The sequence below is a fragment of the Coregonus lavaretus genome (genome assembly GCF_964263955.1).
Source record: "Coregonus lavaretus genome assembly, chromosome: 11".
Lineage (NCBI taxonomy): Eukaryota > Metazoa > Chordata > Actinopteri > Salmoniformes > Salmonidae > Coregonus > Coregonus lavaretus.
In genome coordinates, this window is record NC_139998.1 from 5,079,575 (window position 1) to 5,101,556 (window position 21,982).

General features: G+C 44.0%; 1 protein-coding gene across 1 annotated transcript; it reads right to left on the minus strand.

Annotated features, from left to right (window-relative positions):
* Positions 1-1,928: 1,928 nt before the first annotated feature.
* Positions 1,929-5,874, minus strand: LOC311136831 (G-protein coupled receptor 22-like; the record flags this gene model as incomplete). The annotated part of the gene is made up of 3 exons (XM_084171119.1): positions 1,929-2,108; positions 2,242-3,258; positions 5,746-5,874. 3 exons carry the CDS (start codon positions 5,872-5,874, stop codon positions 1,929-1,931), a joined length of 1,326 nt encoding a protein of 441 aa, XP_084027245.1.
* Between the last annotated feature and the right edge of the window lie 16,108 nt (positions 5,875-21,982).

Sequence of the window (21,982 nt, forward strand, 5' to 3'; positions counted from 1 at the left end):
GTCATGACAGCACCTATGCATTGAAAATAACTATTGCTGTTTCAGTCTTTTGGGGTGATGCCATCACATTTTCTTTTTTGTAGCCTTCTACATGTATTTGTACTTTGTATGTATGCTGTATTCCTATTGTGATGTCTTTTTATGTTGTCTTGTTCTTTTTTCATTTAATGTGTACCCAGGTCTCACTTCTCAATCTACCTAATTAATTATTGGATCTATAAAGACCCATGGGTCTCCCGGTCACCTCCCGAGTGGCGCAGTGGTCTAAGGCACTGCATCGCAGTGCTAGCTGTGCCACTAGAGATCCTGGTTCGAATCCAGGCTCTGTTGTAGCAGGCCGCGACCGGGAGACCCATGCGGCGGCACAAAATTAGCCCAGCGTCGTCCAGGGTAGAGGAGGGAATGGCCGGCAGGGATGTAGCTCAGTTGGTAGAGCATGGCATTTGCAACGCCAGGGTTGTGGGTTTGTTTCCCACAGGGGGTATGAAAAAATTATGTATGCACTCACTAACTGTAAGTCGCTCTGGGTAAGAGCGTCTGCTAAATGACGTAAATGTAAAATGATAAAAAATACAACCAGTAAGTGAACACAACATTTATTATAAATATACCATGTATACAATGCCTATTTGCTCGATATATGTGTTCCTTATATACTGTGCATGTCTCTATACTGTATCTGTAAATAATGTATATTGCTACTGTTACAAAAAGCCATGCAATATCTACAGCTTTTATCTATGAAACCTCTAACATGCGTTGTTTTCAATAAATAGTAATACATTTTCCTCCTCTGGAATTTTTACATTTACAGTAAATACACATATACTGAACAAAAATATCAATGCAACATGTAAAGTGTTGGTCCCATGTTTCATGAGCTGAAATAAAAGATCTCAGAAATGTTCCAAATGCACTAAAAGGTTATTTCGCTCTAATTTTGTGCACAAATTTGTTTACATCTCTGTTAGTGAGCATTTCTCATTTGCCAAGATAATCCATCCACCTGACAATGTGCAGTTTTGTCACACAACATAATGCCACAGATGTCTCAAGTTTTGAGGGAGCGTGCAATTGGCATGCTGACTGCAGGAATGTTCACCACAGCTATTTTTCTCTACCAAAAGCCGCCTCCAATGTCGTTTTAGAGAATTTGGCAGTACGTCCAACTGGCCTCACAACCGCAGACCACGTGTAACCACGCCAGCCCAGGACCACCACACCCGGCTTCTTCACCTGCGGGATCGTCTAAAACCAGCCACCCGGACACCTGATGAAACTAAGGAGTATTTTGGTCTGTAATAAAGCACTTTTGTGGGGGAAAACTCATTCTGATTGGCCAGTGGGTGGGCCTATGCCCTCCCAGGCCCACCCATGGCTGCGCCCCTGCCCGCGCCCCTGCCCAGTCATGTGAAATCCATAGATTAGGGCCTAATTAATTTATTTCAATTGACTGATCTCCTTATATAAACTGTAACTCATGTTGCATTTATATTTTTGTTCAGTATCCCTTTTTTAAAATCTCAACCTGATGAACCAACAAATGTTTCCTTATTTTAGTCAGTGGAGGCTGGTGTCATTATTTGAAATGTATGATACTGTTCCATTAATTCCATACCAGCCATTACTATGCGCCAGTCCTCTGATTTAGGCCACCACCAGCCTCCACTGCTTTGAGTGTAGAAGAGTGCACTAAAGGAAAAACAGACGATGTCGAGGAACAGTTAAAAGCAGCGGGTGGGGGTCCTATCAACTTTGACCACAGACCATTTTCTGTTCATTTTCCGACCATCCTAGATGTTGAATCACCACCGTCCGTCGACACCCTGTAGGTGATCTTTTGCTCTATGTCAACATTCCTTAGGGTGTGTCTTGTCCTTAAGTAGTTAATTAATTCCATAGAAATAGAATGACTAGATTTAATTCATTCATTCCACAGCATCCTCAGAAGACTGAAGACATTTCTGCCTGGCCTCTGTGTCCTCGTTAAAGGTGACCTTCTTGTTCCTCCTGGGGTCGATCCAGGATTTACGGATTACTGCGTTGTTGGGCAGTGGGCCGGCCTCGATGATGCTCACCACCCTCTTCTTCATCTTGCTCTTTAGAACCTTAACATAAGACAACATAAGATAAGATAAGCAGCACATCATCAAAAGGCTGTGATCTGGGCTGTTGTGTGGAGTGTGTGGGGGTGGTGTGTACGTGCGTGCATGTCTGTGGTGTAAAAGCAGAGAGCCAAACCGTCTGGAACTTCTGCCTGGTGAAGGCGTAGAGCAGCGGGTGGAAGATTGTCGTCCCGTACGCCATGACCAGGAAGCCCAACCGCAGCTTGACCGTGAATTCGCTGGGGCCTACTGTCAATATGACTGTGTTGAGGGTGGTTATGGGAGTCCAGCAGAGCAGGAACGTCGACACGATGAGTAGCGACATCCTGAAGACGCGTTTCTGCCGTTCTCGACGTTCCCGGTGGCGTTTAATGGCTCTCCTCAACGCGATGATGAGGGAAACGGAGGTCCGCATGCCCATGGTCGGGAGCGTGCGGCCAATGGACTGGGATGCGTCTGTGGCCCCGACTGTCGCATGTGACGTCATAGAAGGACACTTTTTTCTCCTGGCCTTCTTCTGCGACGCCGTGTGGAAGCGCGTCCCGATGCGAATGTTGAGCGCCTGAAGGATCTTGGAGTAGGTGATGAGCATGATGACCGCCGTGAAGAAGAAGATCGGGATCTGAGCCAGTAGGTGGTAGTACAGCCCCAGCTCTGTATGGTACTGGTTGGTATGAGCCACCGTGGTTACAGCCGCTAGTGTCTGATTGCGCTCAGCCTGGCCTGGGGCAAAGAACCCCACCTCGATGAAAGGTACCAGGAAACTGAGGAAAGACAGCACCCAAATGGCGGCCAGCAGTGCCAGAGCTCGGCCCATGGTGAGCACTCGGTTCGACGGTTTCACAGAGATGTCATACCGGTCCAGGGTGATGGCGAGGACGTTGGCTGCCGTGCCGACACTAGCGAGTGACACACAGGCCTCGTGGAAGCAACAAACTAAGGCTGTATCCCCCGCCAGAGACAACAACAACACCACCATGGTCAGTGGGATACAACAGACACACACTAATACATCGAGGACGTGGAGGTTCATAGTGACGATGTTGGAGACTGAGGAGATCAGGTCAGACTTCATGCAGTAGAGAGCCAGCACGGTGAGGTTGGAGCTCAGGCCCAGCACAATCTCCAAAATCAGAAAGCCGGTCAGGGACACCTGCATGACAGAATAATTGAATGAATGAATAATGTACAATTGAATTAATCAATACTTTAATGAAACATAGGGAAATTTGTCTTGCAACAAAACAGGCATTCCTGGCATAGATGTAATACACAATTGGCCGGATTCCCAGAAAAAGATTTACCCTAGTCCTGGACTAAAAAGCACTTTCAATTAAGAATCTCCATTGACCCTTTAGTCCAGGACTGGTCTTCATTTGTGTCCGGGAAACCGCCCCAATATCACAAGACATACAGTACTACACTTCACTTCCAGTGAACAGAAATATAAACGCAACATGCAACAATTAAAAAGATTTTACTGAGTTACAGTTCATATAAGGATATCAGCCAATTGAAATAAATTAATTAGGCCCTAATCTATGGATTTCATATCTGGGAATACAGATATACATCTGTTGGTCACAGATAAAGTACCTTTAAAAAAAGGTAAGGACGTGAATCAGAAAACCAATCAGTATCTGGTGTGACCACGATTTGCCTCAGGCAGCGCAACTTATCTCCTTCGCATAAAGTTGATCAGGCTGTTGATTGTGGCCTGTGGAATGTTGTCCCACTCCTCTTCAAGTTGCCGTATATTGGTGGGAACTGGATCACGCTGCCGTACACGTCGATCCAGAGCATCCCAAACATGCTCAATGGGTGACATGTCTGGTGAGTATGCAGGCCACTGGGACATTTTCAGGTTCCAGGAATTTTATACAGATCCTTGCGACATGGGGCTGTGCATTATCATGCTGAAACATGAGGTGATGGCGGCGGATGAATGGCACGAAAATGGGCCTCAGGATCTTGTCATGGTATCTCTGTGCTTTTAAATTGACATTGATAAAATGCAATTACATTTGTTTTTCATACCTTATGCCCATACCATAACCCCACCGCCACCATGGGGCACTCTGTTCACAACATTGACATCAACAAACCGCTCGCCCACATGACACCAAACACACTGTCTGCCATCTGCCCGGTACAGTTGAAACCGGGATTCATCCGTGAAGAGCACACATCTCCAGCATGCCAGTGGCCATCAAACGTGAGCATTTGCCCACTGAAGTCGGTTACGATGCCGAACTGCAGTCTGGACAAGACCCTGGTGAGGACGACGAGCACGCAAATGAGCTTCCCTGAGACGGTTTCTGACAGTTTGTGCAGAAATGCTTCGGTTGTGCAAACCCACAGTTTCATCAGCTGTCCGGGTGGCTGATCTCAGATGATCCCGCAGGTGAAGAAGCCGGATGTGGAGGTTCTGGGTTGGCGTGGTTAAACGTGGTCTGCGGTTGTAAGGCCGGTTAGACGTACTGCCAAATTCTCTAAAACTATGTTGGAGGTGGCTTATGGTAGAGAAATTAACATAAAATCCTCTGGCAACAGCTTTGGTGGAGATTCCTGCAGTCAGTATGCCAACTGCACGCTCCCTCAAAACTTGTGGCATTGTGTTGTGTGACAAAACTGCACATTTTAGATTGGCCTTTTATTTTCCAAGGTGCACCTGTGTAATGATCATGCTGTTTAATCAGCTTCTTGATATGCCACACCTGTCGGGTGGATGGATTATCTTGTCAAAAGAGAAATGCTCATTAACAGGAATGTAAACAAATTTGTGGACAAAATTTGAAAGAAATAAGCTTTTTGTGCGTATGGAACATTTCAAGAATGTCATTGTATGCTGTAGCGTTAAGATTTCCCTTCACTGGAACTAAGGGGCCTAGCCCGAACTATGAAAAACAGCCCCAGGCCATTATTCCTCCTCCACCAAACTTTCCAGTTGGCACTATGCATTGGGGCAGGTAGCGTTCTCCTGGCATCCGCCAAACCCAGATTCGTCCGTTGGACTTCCAGATGGTGAATCGTGATTCATAACTCCAGAACGCGTTTCCACTGCTCCAGAGTTCAACGTCGGCAAGCTTTACACCACTCCAGCCGACTCTTGGCATTGCGCATGGTAATCTTAGGTTTTGTGTGCGGCTGCTCAGCCATGGAAACTCATTTCATGAAGCTCCCGACGAACAGTTATTGTGCTGACGTTGCTTCAAGAGGCAGTTTGGAACTCGATAGTGAGTGTTCCAACCGAGGGCAGACAATTTGTACGTGCTACGCGCTTCAGCACTCGGCGGTCCCGTTCTGTTAGCTTGTGTGGCCTACCACTTCACGGCTGAGCTGTTGTTGCTTCTACACGTTTCCACTTCACAATAAGAGCACTTACAGTTGACTGGGGCAGCTCTAGCAGGGCAGAAATTTGATGAACTGACTTGTTAGAAAGGTGGCATCCTATGACGGTGCCTTGTTGAAAATCACTGAGCTCTTCAGTAAGGCTATTGTATGTCTATGGAGATTGCATGGCTGTGTGCTCGATTGTATACACTTGTCAGCAACGAGTGTGGCTGAAATAGCCAAATCCACACATTTGAAGGGACGTCCACATACTTTTGTATAAACTGTATAGTGTATATTGGTGTACCTGGAAGGAGATGGGGTAGGGGTATGGGTAGGGCGTGGCTGGAGACATGGTTCGGCTTATGGGCTCGGCTGCGTAGTCGGTGACGTTGCTCATGGTGCCTTCTCTCTCCAGAGGGGGAAGGATATGCATTATCCTGTAGGGAGGGGAGGGATAGTGGGAGAGGGAGAGAGAGCGAGAAGGAGAAATGTAGACAGAGAGATGGAGAGGTAGAGAGAGGGATCGAGAAAATAAATGTAGACAGAGAAAGGGAGAGAGAAGGAGAGAAAGAGTGAGGGGGGAGAGTGAGATGGAGAAGGAAAGAGAGGAAAAAGGAATTTGCGAAGGAGAGGGAGTGTTTGCGAGGAGAAGAGGAGACAGACAGTAGGGGGTGTTATTAGAAGCTACACCTCTCAGGCATCACAACGCAGCTAGCTCATCTGAATCTCAAACACTTCTTCACTGCAACTTGGACATCAGATTGCTCCTACGATGCAAAATCAAAGAATCCTTTTATGTGTGAAATCCCGACCGTAATAAAACTGCCACTATTCTGGTTTTAAATTAGAAACTGACAACGCTGAGAGCATGCGAGAGCTTTTAGAAGCAGGATAACCTTTTTCTCCATGTCTTGTAGATAAGATTGTTCTAGTACATGTATTGACAACTACAGCACACATCAAGTCTTGATTGTGAGTCATAGGTTGTGTCCCAAATGGCACCCTATTCCCCATATAGTTCACTACTTTGACCAGACCCCTATGGGCTCTGGTCAAAACTAGTACACTACATAGGGAATAGGGTGCCACTAAGGATGCAAGCATGATCATGCTTTTCCTTTAAAACAGTGTTTTCTGCTGCTTCAGGTGGGTTATGAATCACCGGTTCACATTTTGCAGTTCTGAAAGATAGAGGCAGGAGCATGCAGAAAAAGCTGCTTTATTTTCAGATGCAGCAGACGTCATATATTTTACAATAGCAGTATTTTACAACTGTATTGTGTAATTCTCCTAAACTCATGGGTGTTTGGGTTGGTTGTGGTGTCTGTGTGAATTCTAAACAGAAGGTACAATGGTAGAGCAGCATTTTGCTTGTTTTGGAAGAATATATTAAGTGCATGAATTGACATCATGCTGAGAGAATAAACAGCGTGGAGGAACTGTGTGCTTCCTTCTTGAGTGACAGGGGGCAGGGCTTGGTGTGTGTGGCCCGGGAACTGGAATAAAGCTGTCTTGTTTGAGCAGTGTAGAGAAGAGTGTTGCGGCAAAATACTGTTACGCATTGAATTTTTCATAGGATTTTATTTTAGTTGCACTGGTGCTCCAAAAGAAAACTCCAGGTTGCACAGCAAAATATGTAGTTGCATATGCAACTTTAGAGCCAGTAGGGGTGTAACTATTCACCGATACACATCGGTCCCCGGTTCAAATGTTTAAGATATGAGTGCATCAGCAGGACCGCAAACCGATCCATATGTAGCATGCATCCTTCAGAAAATCAATTCAAACGTTATGAATCACCGGTTCACATTTTGTGTTGTTGCTCAAAATTACTTTATTTCTATCTACCGAAAATACCTCACATTTTTTGTGAAAACTGCGTTCTCTCCTTCATTTTGCATGCCAAACAACCCCAGGCAATATCAGTAGCCTAGTCAAACTGCACGCTGTGTGCAGCTTCGCCCACTGACCAAAGAGAGGCAGGCCTATTCCTGATCTGGCACATCTGCACGTCACCTTCAGCATTCAAATTTTGTAAAATGGCTTGCACAATATTAGGCTTTATTAGTTGAGTGACAACCAATATAATTTGCTAGGTCATTTTTTATCAAATGCACTGTTGAAAATTGTGTTTTAGCAGAATAAAAGTAGCCTAAGATACCAACGGAGACAACTCTCATCTGGTTCTAGGTAGGATTTTAGATATTTTTCTACCCACAATGCATGGTCGAAGCGGAAGATCAAAGAGAAGCTCACTCAAAACTTCCAAACGGTCTAAACCATTTGATTATGAGACTGGGGTGAAATCCAAAGTTGTGCTATATATTATATATATTGGCTATGTCATAGCACATTTTTAAAAGGGGGGGGACAAAAAGCAATCATTGCCCTCCCTTAACTGATAGAGGGGTGGTAGATGCCCAGTTTCACTTATGGCTCAGCTCAGGTGCCTACATACACCATAGACATATACACACATACACACAAACACAACCATACACACACACACACACACACAACCACACACAGAGAGAAGAAGTCAGCTCAGACAGATCCAGCTCAGGAGCTCCATCAGCAGCAGATTTTTATTTTGAATGAAAAATGAATGTGTTTATGCAAAAAAATTGAGCGCATCGAATCGTATCGCATCAAACCGAATCACATAGATTCGTTCTTCTAATCAAACCGAATCGCACCGAATAGTTTCAAACTAAAACGTATAGTTCCTGTATCGTATCGGAGCCCATGTATCTAGATACGTATCGAATCGTCTTGTAAGGGAAATATGAACATCCCTAAGTGCCTGGGTACTCTACTCACCCTTCCCTCCAGTTCTATCTGAGGCCCAGCAAGGATTCGTAGTCAGGTACATCGCCAGCTAGATCCACACAGACAGGCATCCGAATCAGGTGTAATGTCACCATGAAGAGTTCCTCTCTAGCAGAGCCAGCAGATTGACTCAGATTCACTCCAACCTGGGCCAGACTGGACCGGACTTTTGATTGGCTAATGGACCGGACTGCTAGGCTGTGAGCTCCTTCCTGTAATTAATGACATGAGAATGTATGGGTGTCTGCCACGGTGAGCATCTCCAGTACGGCCGAGAGGAAGGGGAAAGAGAACGCAAGCCTGGATATATCCAACACGCCTCTATCTATTTATCTATCACTCTCGCTCTCTTCCTCTCTCTCTCTCTCTCTCTGGGGTTTGTTTTGGCCATGGTGGGAGTGTTGATGGATGACTGGATCACAGATAAACTGTCAGAGATGTATCCTGTTGATAAACTCACAGTAGTATTCCCAGGTGGTGCAGCTTCAGCCTCAGAGGCCACCGCACAAAACACAAAGACTCTTCCTCTGTGGAAGGCCTGAATGCTAATGACTGTACATCAAAATTATGTAGAATCCAACTGTAGTCTGTAGAATCCAAATCCTTGGTTGGGGAATAATTGTCCCCTTTAGTTCAGTTGTCTCTAGATTGATCACAAAATAATCACCAAAATGATTGATATAGAACTCTGTTACTCCATCCCAGAGAGCATCTAGATGCATCAGTTTGTCCTCCAAACAGTGGGGGGTTTTCAGCCAAGCAAAAACAAACATTCAAATATTTATTCCATTTATTTATGTATTTGTGCATTAGTGAGGGCCAGTGTGAGGGTGGGCCATGTGGATTCAGTAAGTGCAGGCCAGCCAGGCCAGGCAGAGAGGCAGGGGCCGGGGCCTGGTCCTCCCTGGTTGTCCCCTGGAGAGATACTAATGGAACAGGCCTTTAACTCAGCAGCAGCTTTCTAATCTCATCTGTCTCATCACTGGCGAGGCAGGCAGATTTCCTGCAATTGTAAATCAAGTCCAGAACAGCTCATATATGTCTGTCTGATGCTCCAAGCTCTTTGAACTCCTGATACCACGGTGCTGTATGCATGTGTGTGTGATTGTGATCATTTGGTGTTTGTGTTGTAGGTAAATGTTCGATGTGTGTGTGTGTGCTTGCTTATGAGCCAGTACACACAAGTGTGTGTATGTGTGTGCATGTGTGAATTATCAAGCTACTATTGTGCATGTGTTAGTGCCTGTGTGTGCGATTCAGTAGAAGAAGGTCGTGGTCATGTAGAGGGGGATGCACCGCCTGTCTGATTCATACCATTATAACAGTCCTCGGAGGGGATTGGACAAAACGACGAGGGGACTGGGACCACACAGACCAGACCATCATCACACTGCTGCCTCTCTGTTCTTCAGTCACATCCCCCTTTTATTCAGGGTTCTGGAAGAGAGAGAGAGAGAGGGGGGAGATAGGAATGGGAGAGACAGCAGAGAAGTGATGAAGAGAGAGAGCGAAAGCAAGAGAGTGAGAAGTGCTCCTGTAAGTCGCTCTGGATAAGAGCGTCTGCTAAATGACTAAAATGTAAATGTAAGTGAGAGAATGTTAATCCAAATAAACACAAACTACAGAAGCATAGCATAGCAACGAGCCTGTGTTGAGATAATAAAAATAATAATATGCCATTTAGCAGACGCTTTTATCCATTTTTACATATGGTATTATTATGTTATATTATTACAGAGATCTTATTATGTCCCTCTGTTTTATTCACACTCATTAAATTACCATAATGCTGCAGTTAATCGACTGCACAGGACAGGAGGAAGAAACACACAAGCAACATCGATCCTCTCGTTGCAATGCATTTGACATACACACACACATGCAGGCACACACACACACCCTGACTCGTGCTATTTTGTTGTTTACCTCACTGCCTGTAGCTGTGAGATCCATCATTGGGCGAATGTAAACTTATCCATAACTGCTTATAATTTGATTTCTGCTCTGATACATTAATAAAATGAGAATTATGTAGGCGGGTAGGGTTCAAGAAAGTATTATGAGGATATGACTGGCAGTAACTCTTGCAACATGAATAGTTGTGTAAAACATTACAAAATAATAGCCCTCAGTACTTGCACCAAACAGAAATCCCAAGACGGTAATGAGACTTGTTTTTATAGGATGGGAACACATATCATCTTCTGCATAACATCTCTATGTTAATTCACACACACACACACACATTTACCGTAAGCACCATGAGGTGGTTGTTACTAGAAAAAAGTACTGTCATTCTTAGCAATCCGCTAGACTATTTACAGTACTCCGGGAGAGGAGTGTGCACTGTGCATGTCCCAACTGCTGGGGCTCACATACTACAATCTGCAGTACTGTCTCCGCTACAAACACTCAGAAACAGAGGGAAATCTCAAACCTGCATGTAGACTACTGTATTTCTGTCATTTGGAATGCAGTAAAAGACAAGTAAAGCTTCACACTGAGATAACAGTGTAGCATATTGATCCTGCAGTGTTTTAATGCTGTCTGTCTATATGTCCGACATTTGATATACTGTCTTGTGTCAATATTGAAAGAGCAGTAAGACTGCCAACATGCAGACACATATCATGCAGTACGCAAACATACCTACAAAAACACACAGACATTCATCCAAAACATGTAATCTTGGATCTTTTAGATAGAGTAGAGACTGGATGCAGGGAGTTTGAGACTGAATGACCAAATAACTGCCCACTACATACTAAAAACATTTTAGAAATGGGAGACTCTTACAGTGTGATAATGTTTTTTGTGTGTAATTCTCTAGATTTGTAGGCTATTCACTTTTCAAATACCTGCCAGTTGCCAATATTTTCTTAGTGTATCAGAGGTATTTGTCATTGAGTTACCCAAGCTGTCACAAGCACTTGCCTACAACATGCTCTCTATATCGAATCATTAACTAGAGTGCCCCGTCCCATCTAAACAGAATCAGAAGGATGCTCACCAGGCAGAGTAAATACACAGACACTCCTGAGCTGGTCCAATGCCGATACAGTCCCGTCTCGGTCCGGCACTATAGTCTTTGACCAGTACTGTAGCAATACTACATGCTCCAAAGCATCTGAGCCCCTAGATTCCAACAGATGACTTCTCCCCACTTCCAGGCAGCAGTAAACCAAGGATCAGAACGGGGTGGGGTAGGTGTCCCGTGCAGTAAGGTTTTTCTTAATAGACAGCTTCTCCTCTACCAGTGTCTGTCAGTCTTGACAACAGAGAAAGATATAACTCCACAGAAAAAGGAAGATGATTCTGCTGCTGTATTTTCCTCTCTCGTCTTCCTTTCCTTTACTTATTTTCCTTTACTCTCTCATCTTCCTCCTCTTCTTCTCTACACACGGTGGGGTGTGTGCAAGCAGCTATCCATCCACTGCCTCTGTTGCATGCGCTCTCTACAGCCTCACTGTGTGGAGTGGAGTAAAGATAGACATAGACACCTAGTTTCTCTCTCTCCACTGGCTCTGTGCTCTCTCTCTGCACAACACACTATCACAGCTTATTGTGAAATACACATAAATTACTTGTTCAAAATTTGTGATAGGCACATGTAAATTTGTATGTATTACACGATTTTCTTCATAACGCATTTTGTGTATATTACATAATTTTCCTACTTCGTAAAGCATTTGTGTACATTCCAACAACACCAAAAAAACTTTGAGTGTGCCAATAAGCAATTCTGTCTATTTCACAATAATCTGTGATACCGTGTTGCTCTGCTCTCTCTCTCTCTCTCTCTCTCTCTCTCTGCTTCTTGAATGGAGACCAAGTTCTTATGGTCCGTCCAGATCACGAAAGGATGAGGTGCCCCCTCCAACCAGTGTCTCCATCCCTCAAGAGCCCACTTGACTGCCAAGAGCTCCCAGGATCTCGCTCTCTCTCTCCCTCCACTGCAGAGCTTTGCAGAGCTCCCCCAGCCATGCATGATTGGTCTTCTGTAATAGGCTTAACCCTTTCCTGTCATGGTTCCACCTGTCACCAGAGGGTGGCAGATACCTTCCTAGAGACATTCATGACATGCAGGTGGGTCCTGTTACTTACTAGGATTTCCCTGTTAAGAGAGGTGTGTTTTCTGGTTTCCGTTGCAGAAGCTTGAATTGTTTGCCGTGTGCGTTTGTCTCCTGAATGAGTTTTTGAGACTTAGTGTTTGTTGTTTTCCCAGTGTTACTGTGATCTTTCGGTTACCGTTTCTCAGTAAAGTATTAAGTTTATCCTTCACCACTGATTCCTCGTCTGGTCTCTTCTCTGCACCTGGGTCCAACCTCATCATGTCACAGCAAGCTTCTGCAACAGAAATCAGAAAACACACCTGTTAATGAGTGATAGGACACACCTGCATGTCATTAATGTCTCTAGGAAGGTCTCTGCCGCCCTCTGGTGACAGGTGGAACCATGACATTGTGGAGCTCAAGGGATGGTTCACCTCCGAGCCCATCCTCGTTCATCCTGATCCTACTCGTCCCTTCGTGGTAGAGGTGGACGCCTTGGACACCGGATGAGGTGCAGTCCTTTCACAGCGGAATGAGGGGGACAAGAAACTGCACCCATGTGCCTTTCTTTCCAAGCGGTTCTCGCCAGCAGAAAGCAAATACGATGTAGGCAACCGGGAGCTCTTGGCAGTCAAGTGGGCTCTTGAGGGATGGAGACACTGGTTGGAGGGGGCACCTCATCCTTTCGTGATCTGGACGGACCATAAGAACTTGGTCTCCATTCAAGAAGCCAAGAGGTTGAATGCTCGCCAGGCTATATGTGCGCTGTTTTTTAACAGGTTCAACGTCACTCTAGCCTATCGCCCGGGATCCAAGAATCAGAAAGCAGACGCCCTGTCACGTCAACCCGATGTCTCTAACAATGAGAGGGATTCTGAGCCCATCATCCCCAGCTCCTGCATTGCAGCCCCCGTGGTATGGAGTATTGAGACCACGGTCCGACAAGCCCAGACCTGAGAACCTGAGCCCGGCGGGGGTTCCACTAACATACTTTATGTTCCACTCTCAGCCCGTTCTCGAGTACTACAATGGGGACACTCCTCTAAATTAACTGGGTATCCAGGGGTATCCTGGAGGCCCAACATGATTGAAGATGTGAGATCCTTCGCTGCGGCTTGTTCAATCTGTGCCCAGAGCAAGTCCTCATGACAGCGACCGGCTGGGTTGCTCCAACCTCTGCCCATCCCCAGCCGGCCCTGGTCCCACCTGTCAGTAGACTTTATCACAGGGTTACCTCCATCCCAAGGGCTTACCACTTTCCTGGTGGTAGTCGATCGGTTCTCCAAGGCAGCCCATTTCATCGCTTTACCTGCATGTCATTAATGAATCTAGGACGGTCTCTGCCACCCTCTAGTGACAGGTGGAACCATGACATTGTGGAGCTCGAGTATTGGCCATATACCACACCCCCTTGGGCCTTCTTACTTAAATGTATTATGGGTAACTTGTGACTGACTGACTGATCTACAAATAATAATGAGTAGTTATTTATGATGCAAGGTTCTTTGTAGATCAGTCAGTCGGATGTCGGCTGAAATGTCGAACAAGCCCACTGACTCATAAGGATAGTGCACAAAGAACCGGGATCTAGAAGGTCATGTCCAAAATCCAGACATAAGAGATTGCCGTGAAAGAAACAAAATGTAGAGGAGACAAAGCCCACACCGGAGACAGAAGGTAGGTTTTACATGCAATATGTATTGCTTTTTGGATAGAGAAATTGTGCTGGACGATTTAGCATAGCGCTAGGTAGTTAGCAGATTTGAGTCACCACTAAAATAGTAAATTATGAATATGTTATTGAGTAGGCCTATATCTTTGTTTATTCTAATTAATCAATTTATTAATCCAACAATACAAATCTGTATTATTTTGTAAGAAATGTAAGGTCCTGCAATAAAGTTGCAATAGTTGACTAAAGTAGCTGATCTTTTGTTTGTTTTTATTTGGTAATGAGTAGTAAGTAAGTAGAGTTGAAGTCGGAAGTTTACATACTATAGTTTTGGCAAGTCGGTTAGGACATCTACTTTGTGCATGACACCAGTAATTTTTCCAACAATTGTTTACAGACAGATTATTTCACTTATAATTCACTGTATCACAATTCCAGTGGGTCAGAAGTTTACATACACTAAGTTGACTGTGCCTTTAAACAGATTGGAAAATTCCATAAAATGATGTCATTTACATTTACGTCATTTAGCAGACGCTCTTATCCAGAGCGACTTACAGTTAGTGAGTGCAAACATTTTCATACTGGCCCCCCGTGGGAAACGAACCCACAACGCTGGCGTTGCAAGCGCCATGCTCTACCAACTGAGCTACAGGGGACTGTGATTGCTTTAGAAGCTTCTGATAGGCTAATTGACATCATTTGAGTCAATTGGAGGTGTACCTGTGGATGTATTTCAAGGCCTACCTTCAAACTCAGTGCCTCTTTGCTTGACATCATGGGAAAATCAAAAGAAATAATCCAAGATCTCAGAAAAAAATGGTAGACCTCCACAAGTCTGATTCATCCTTGGGAGCAATTTCCAAACGCCTGAAGGTACCACGTTCATCTGTACAAACAATAGTATGCAAGTATAAACACCATGGGACCACGCAGCCGTCATACCGCTCAGGAAGGAGCCGCGCTCTGTCTCCTAGAGATTAACGTACTTTGGTGCGACAAGTGCAAATCAATCCCAGAACAACAGCAAAGGACCTTGTGAAGATGTTGGAGGAAACAGGTACAAAAGTATCTACAGTGGGGAGAACAAGTATTTGATACACTGCCGATTTTGCAGGTTTTCCTACTTACAAAGCATGTAGAGGTCTGTAATTTTTATCATACGTACACTTCAACTGTGAGAGACGGAATCTAAAACAAAAATCCAGAAAATCACATTGTATGATGTTTAAGTAATTAATTTTGCATTTTATTGCATGACATAAGTATTTGATACATCAGAAAAGCAGAACTTAATATTTGGTACAGAAACCTTTGTTTGCAATTACAGAGATCATACGTTTCCTGTAGGTCTTGACCAGGTTTGCACACACTGCAGCAGGGATTTTGGTCCACTCCTCCATACAGACCTTCTCCAGATCCTTCAGGTTTCGGGGCTGTCGCTGGGCAATACGGACTTTCAGCTCCCTCCAAAGATGACCCCAAGCATACTTCCAAAGTTGTGGCAAAAGTCAAGGTATTGGAGTGGCCATCACAAAGCCCTGACCTCAATGCTATAGAATGTTTGTGGGCAGGACTGAAAAAGCGTGTGCGAGCAAGGAGGCCTACAAACCTGACTCAGTTACTCCAGCTTTGTCAGGAGGAATGGGCAAAATTCACCAAACTTATTGTGGGAAGCTTGTGGAAGGCTACCCGAAACGTTTGACCCAAGTTAAACAATTTAAAGGCAATGCTACCAAATACTAATTGAGTGTATGTAAACTTCTGACCCACTGTGAATGTGATGAAAGAAATACAATCTGAAATAAATAATTATCTCTACTATTATTCTGACATTTCACATTCTTAGTGACCTAAGACAGGGAATTTTTACTAGGATTAAATGTCAGGAATTGTGAAAAACAGAGTTTAAATGTGTTTGGCTAAGGTGTATGTAAACTTCCGACTTCAACTGTAATTGTAATGCAAGAACCCCCCAAAATTGTGCCCCATTGAAGATTTCAACTGCTCCCTTAGTCACTTTATCTTGGCGCTGGGTCTGCTATGAGCTTTAAGAATATAGGCAGACAAACGTTGTGGTCTCACAATGCAGACAAAGTGCCTGGAAAGTAAACTAAGAGGCAACAGAGCATCTGCACAGGGACACAGCCGACTCCTCCAGGAGACACACACAGAATGATAATGCTGCTAGGCTGAGTGAGGCCATACCTCCACCGCCTCTCCCCCACCACTACATCTGCTCCCCTACGTCTCCCGCTCTCCTCTCTTCCCCCTCTCCTGCACTACCCCCACCTCCACCCCTCTTCCTATCACCACTCTCTCCTCCGCCTCCCTCTCTCCCCTCTCTGAAATGTTGAATTGACCACGGCTACACCTCAGCTCTCTCTCTCAGACACACACACATGCACATACAACATTTGCTGTTTACTGCTGTGTGGTACTAGTCATGGTGATTCCCTCCAAAACAAGAATACACACACACAGACAGACATACACATGGTACTGTGTCGCCACTGCGTCACTACTTTTCCCATGTTTTAAATCATTCCATCAGCAGTGTGTGTGTGTGTTTCTGTGTGTGTGTGTGTGTGTTCTTGTTTTGGAGGGAATCAGCATGACCAGTACCACACAGCAGTAAACAAGGAGTTCCAAATATCAGCCCAATATTCAAATGATCAGACTATTTCCTATTCATAATTAGGGAATGTAAAACAGACAGACAGACTGTGTTAACCCTGATCTATAAGGACACCATGTGGACATGACCCTGGGCATTAACATTATACCCCCTTATCCCCAACCCTATCTGTCAGATCAATGATATAGCTGGCACTCCCCTTGGCTATGGGACACACTGCAGGGAGCCTGGCGGTTAATAGAGTTAGGCCAGTAATTGAAAAAGACGCTGCCGCGAATCCCCGAGCCGACTAGGTGAAAAGTCTGCCGATGTGCCCTTGAGCAAGGCACTTAACCCAAATTGCTCCAGGGTTGCCGTCAATAATGATGGATCGCTTGCCGTGACCCCACTCTTCAAGGGTGTCTCCGGGGGAGTTGGGATATGCAAAAAACACATTTATATTTTACACCTCACACTCGTACAGGTTACACACTTGTACATGCAGTGAAACAGGACAAATATAAGCACCCCCTATTTTACCTTTTTGACCTTGGCTATGGGGCACTCCAGGCTATTGGTGGTCCCACAGCACGCACCAAGGTGCAAACACAGGCACACACGCAGGCACTCGCACACACACTAAACAAAAAGGAAAAGCTGCAGACTGTTGTAGCGCCGATGCAATAATTTATTCACCAACGTTTCGACAGCAAGCTGTCTTCATCAGGGTTTTCACACACACATATATAAACACACACACAAACACAGACAGGCATCTGTCAGTGTAGCAGCATAACCAATAGTATTGTATTGCTTTACCAGTCCTTCGGCTAGAGCTCCTGTTTAGCCAGTAATGCACTCCTCCGTCTGATCGATACAGAGAGAAATGTGTCTTTGTTTATTAGCAGAGAGGATATACAAGAGGACAGGACAGGTACGACATAAAACATTGCGTGTCAGAAATAATATATATTTTTGGATAAAATAATATAATATATTTTCAAATAATGGAGCTGGCAACAATATTCAAGATTTGAGGCCAGAGAATAGGCAGACGAGGGGGGGGGCATTGTGGGTCCAGAATATAAAGGAGGGAGAAAGAGTGTGAGAGGAATAAAGGAATGACATTTGGGAATTAGACTTGAGAATAGATTGGATTGGACTTGGTTGAAAAAGCAGGCGAGAATAAAAGGTTTGATTGAAGAGAGCTGGGCATGTAAAGGTGAGATGCAAAGCATGGGAACGAATGACAAGGGGTGGAGTAAAAGAACATGGAGGCCTGTGGAGGAATAATGGTGTGATGGCAGGGTTGTGAAAGAGTAGAAGTAGGGATGAAGAAGAGGGGAAGTGCTGTAGTTGAGAAGGAAAATATATAGAACTGCTGGCATAAAGGCCACAGTGGGGAAGGACAAGGTGTACAGTAGAAGAGAAGAGAAAATAAGAGAAGCAACCTTAATAACATATTCATTCTGCAAAACCTTTTTGTGAGGATGGAAACTCATTCACACTGCACACACCTTTTTTCTGAACAAGATTAGGTAAATGTTCCATATCCTACAGAGGTCCGTTTTTTGGGGTACAGTCTCCTGGAACACCTCAAGAACTGCAATAGCTTCAACTTAAAACTCAAACAAAAACAGATCCACTCAACATTCCACTTAATGCCTCACCCCTGTAACTGTTCTGCCTATCAGCCTTTCATTTGGATTATGCATATTTCTAGAATATATATATATATATTATTTTTTTACCCTCTTATTCACCATGTTTTCCTTATTCTTTGTGTAAATTCTGAAATAAAATCAGATTATATTAATCTGTCTGGTTTTCTTTTATAAACATTGAAAGTGGAAGGTGCTTACAAGCCTCTCTGAGGTTTCCTACCTCTCCTGCACATGTTCTTTTTTATTTATCTCTTAAACCTTCATCATACTGTTTAGTATTTTCTTGTGTGCAAATAAAAAATACAAAGAAAGAGAAGAGAAAAGAGTGTACAGTATACAGCAGATTGAGGACATTCCTGTAGGTAGCACACTGTGCACTGTGAGTGATGTGGCAGTGAAAGGGAAGGAAAGTCTACACCTTGCCTATTCACACACACACACACACACACACACACACACACACACACACACACACACACACACACACACACACACAGCACAAGTACACCACCATTTATAAGGTAATTAGCCTGTAATGCACCATGAACTCATTCTGCCTTGGATTTATCCAGGGCCGCCATAGGGCTCCAGTCAAAAGTACTCCACTATGTATGGAATAGACTGCCATTCGTGATGCAACCAAGGACAAGCCTTCTCCACCCGCTATCTACACTACATGGTCTGGTACAAGGACAGAGGCCATCTTTGCACTGACAACAGACTACAACCATTTATTGTCCGCCCAGACAAGACCCACAAGGAAAGGCTAAACACATAGTGTCAGAATGAATGTTTTTTACACACACACCTTCACACAGTCACAGTCAGACACAGAAGACACAGGCTGACATAACGTATGCATGCACCAGCTATTGAACAGAGATACACTGTATTTTGCTTTAGAAAAAGGAGGCGAGAAGAAAGAAAGGGAACCAGTTTCGACAGCATGAATGAATCAATCTCCAATACTTACTGCATCACATTAATATTACACAGGAAGGAACAGCAGAGCTAAGACCCAAGGGATTAAACTAGGGTCCTTAACCTGAGTTGAAGCTAACCAAGGTGAAAGCGACATTTTACAAAAGCATTGTGCAAAATTTAAAATGTACCAAAAACCTCATTATAATCTGGCAGAGTTTAGCAAACTGAGCAATACATTAATAGTTGCCTAACACACATTTTGTTAAAGAAAATATAAAATTCGATCATGCTCCCAGATTATAATGAGGTTTATGGTACATTTAGCACTTTTGAGCTAATCAGATTGAGTCGAATAAGGAGTTCGCTACAGAACTGAAGTGTGCTACTGCACCAAATGGAGTGTACAAAGACATACAGCGTCATCCCATTCTCAGCAGGGCTGTTTGAAGCAGGATAATTCTAATAAGGGAGGTAATACTGAACTGTAATTGAATAAAACTCGCTGTAAAGACATCAAACAGCAGCATCATCCCATCCCTAACAGGGCTGTTCAAACTTTTCAGCCATTGATGTGAAATATGTCAACCTCGATGCCGTAATTCTGACGTCAACACAACGCATGTAAGTCCTTTGGCAAATAGGGGAGCTCAGAAATAGGTCATATTCAAATCTTGCTGCAGAACAGTTGGACTGCATAACACATTCCCTCCTCCCTCAAATATGTCTCTATCTATTTCTCTACCACTCCCTCTCTCCACTTCTCTCGCTAACCCTGCTCTCTCTCTTTCCCCATCCCCTCTCTCTCTTTCTCCCACTCTCATCCTACCATTACAGTTTCTGTATGTGTGTCACTAAATCTGAATCTCTACATACATTCACACTTCAAAGAGATTCCCGGTCTCTCTCAGGCAGCTACACACGGCAGCATTGGCAGCATATCTCACACACCGGACCTGCATGCTCTCTAAAGTATATTACCATATCTGTATGCAGTCATCTTTGCGCCCAGAACCAACTCTCACATGCATATGCCAGCTAGGCTACTCGTTATGTCTGTCACGAGAGATATGCAGCAATTGGGAGTGTGCAATACAGAAATATAGAGTGGAGAGTGGAGAGAAGACACACACTAATTTTGTTCTGCTAATAGCTTCTCTATGAGATATGAAAGGACAAATCAGGTCTGGGTAAAAAGCATGAATTACTGTAATGAAATAGCATCCGGTACCATAGCTACGGCCACTTTGTGCAAGGGGTAATCATTCTTTGAAATATCTCTCTCTTTCTTTCGTTTCTCTCTCCTTCACCCTCTTTCTTTGTTAGGATTTGCATGCAAGAGGCAGGGATTTCAGTTGGAGCAGTTCTTTCATCATTTCTATAATTTCTTCCCTCCTTCCTCCCTCTATTTTCTTTCTAAACACAGGTGTGAGCTTTTACACTTGAGTCAAGTAGGTGTAGACAGATGTTTGTAAAGTGTTGAAGTTTTTTCCAAGACGTATTTAAGCAGACCCATTTTGCAACTTAATTGAGACATTTTGGAGCAATTCCATGTGATTATAGCCCAAGTGTTCTGAATGAAATTAGATACATGTTAATGAGCTTACAGGTGCATATATACCAGACAGCCAGATGTTGCCTGTATCCTGTCCCTAAAAGGCTCCATGTGACTCCAGCAGGATCAGCACCACTTCATCTCAGTCTTTATGGGATAATGATTTAACATGACTAAAAAAAAAACACCAGAACCCATTCAATAAGCTGGCCTCTGACCTGCAGCTGAGGATCAGGATGGGCTTCCAGCAAAGGTTAATAAATTAGATATTACTTTACTCTCTCTACCTCGTCTCTCTCTCTCTCTGCAATAGGTGTCTAGCGATGCCTTGTCTTTCCTGGCAGACGGTGTAGTGCTTAATGGCTTTGGCCTACTGTCTAAATTGAGAGTCACCGGCATTAATAAGTGCATCGACGACGTCGTTCCCACAGTGACCGTACATACCCCAACCAGAAGCCATGGATTACAGGCAACATCCACACTGAGCTAAAGGCTAGAGCTGCCGCTTTCAAGGAGCGGGACACTAATCTGTCTGAAATCCCACTACAACCTCCGACTAGCCATCAAACAGGCAAAGCATCAATTCAGGAATAAGATTGAATCCTACTACGCCGGCGCTGACGCTTGACAGATATGGCAGAGCTAGGGCTGTAGCGGTGTTGAAATTCCGTCAGCCAGTGATTGTCATGCAAATAACTGCCGGTCTCACGGTAATTGACCATTAACATAAACACATTTAGCATCTCCGGCTTCCACGCATAGCCTACAAGCCACTGATGCAGACCTTTGGAACATCTACATTTTAAAAAGTCGAATAAATCCATCTAGTATAGCCTACACCATCACAATAAATCCATAATTTATTTTAGGCAGGTCTAAAGAAACATTATGATAAGATGAAAATGTAGCCAATTTCAGAATTTCAGAAGAACATATTCTGAGTCGTCCTTATGTTAGGCCCTGATCTGGCTATGCCATATGGCTGTGGGCTACACTAGTTCATTTAGCAGGCAAGATTTGCTTATAATTCCCATGGCATTATTTATATTATTTTATAGTAATAACAATACAATTGAACATCGCTGAATAAAATAGAAAGGATATTTATCCCAAACGAGTGCGCACATGCAGTTATTCTGTGTTGAGCGGTTAACAAATAAACAGCTCCTTCTATATGCTTAATTTAGAGTTATTTATGCAACTTTAGTTGTGATACAAACGTTAGGCTATA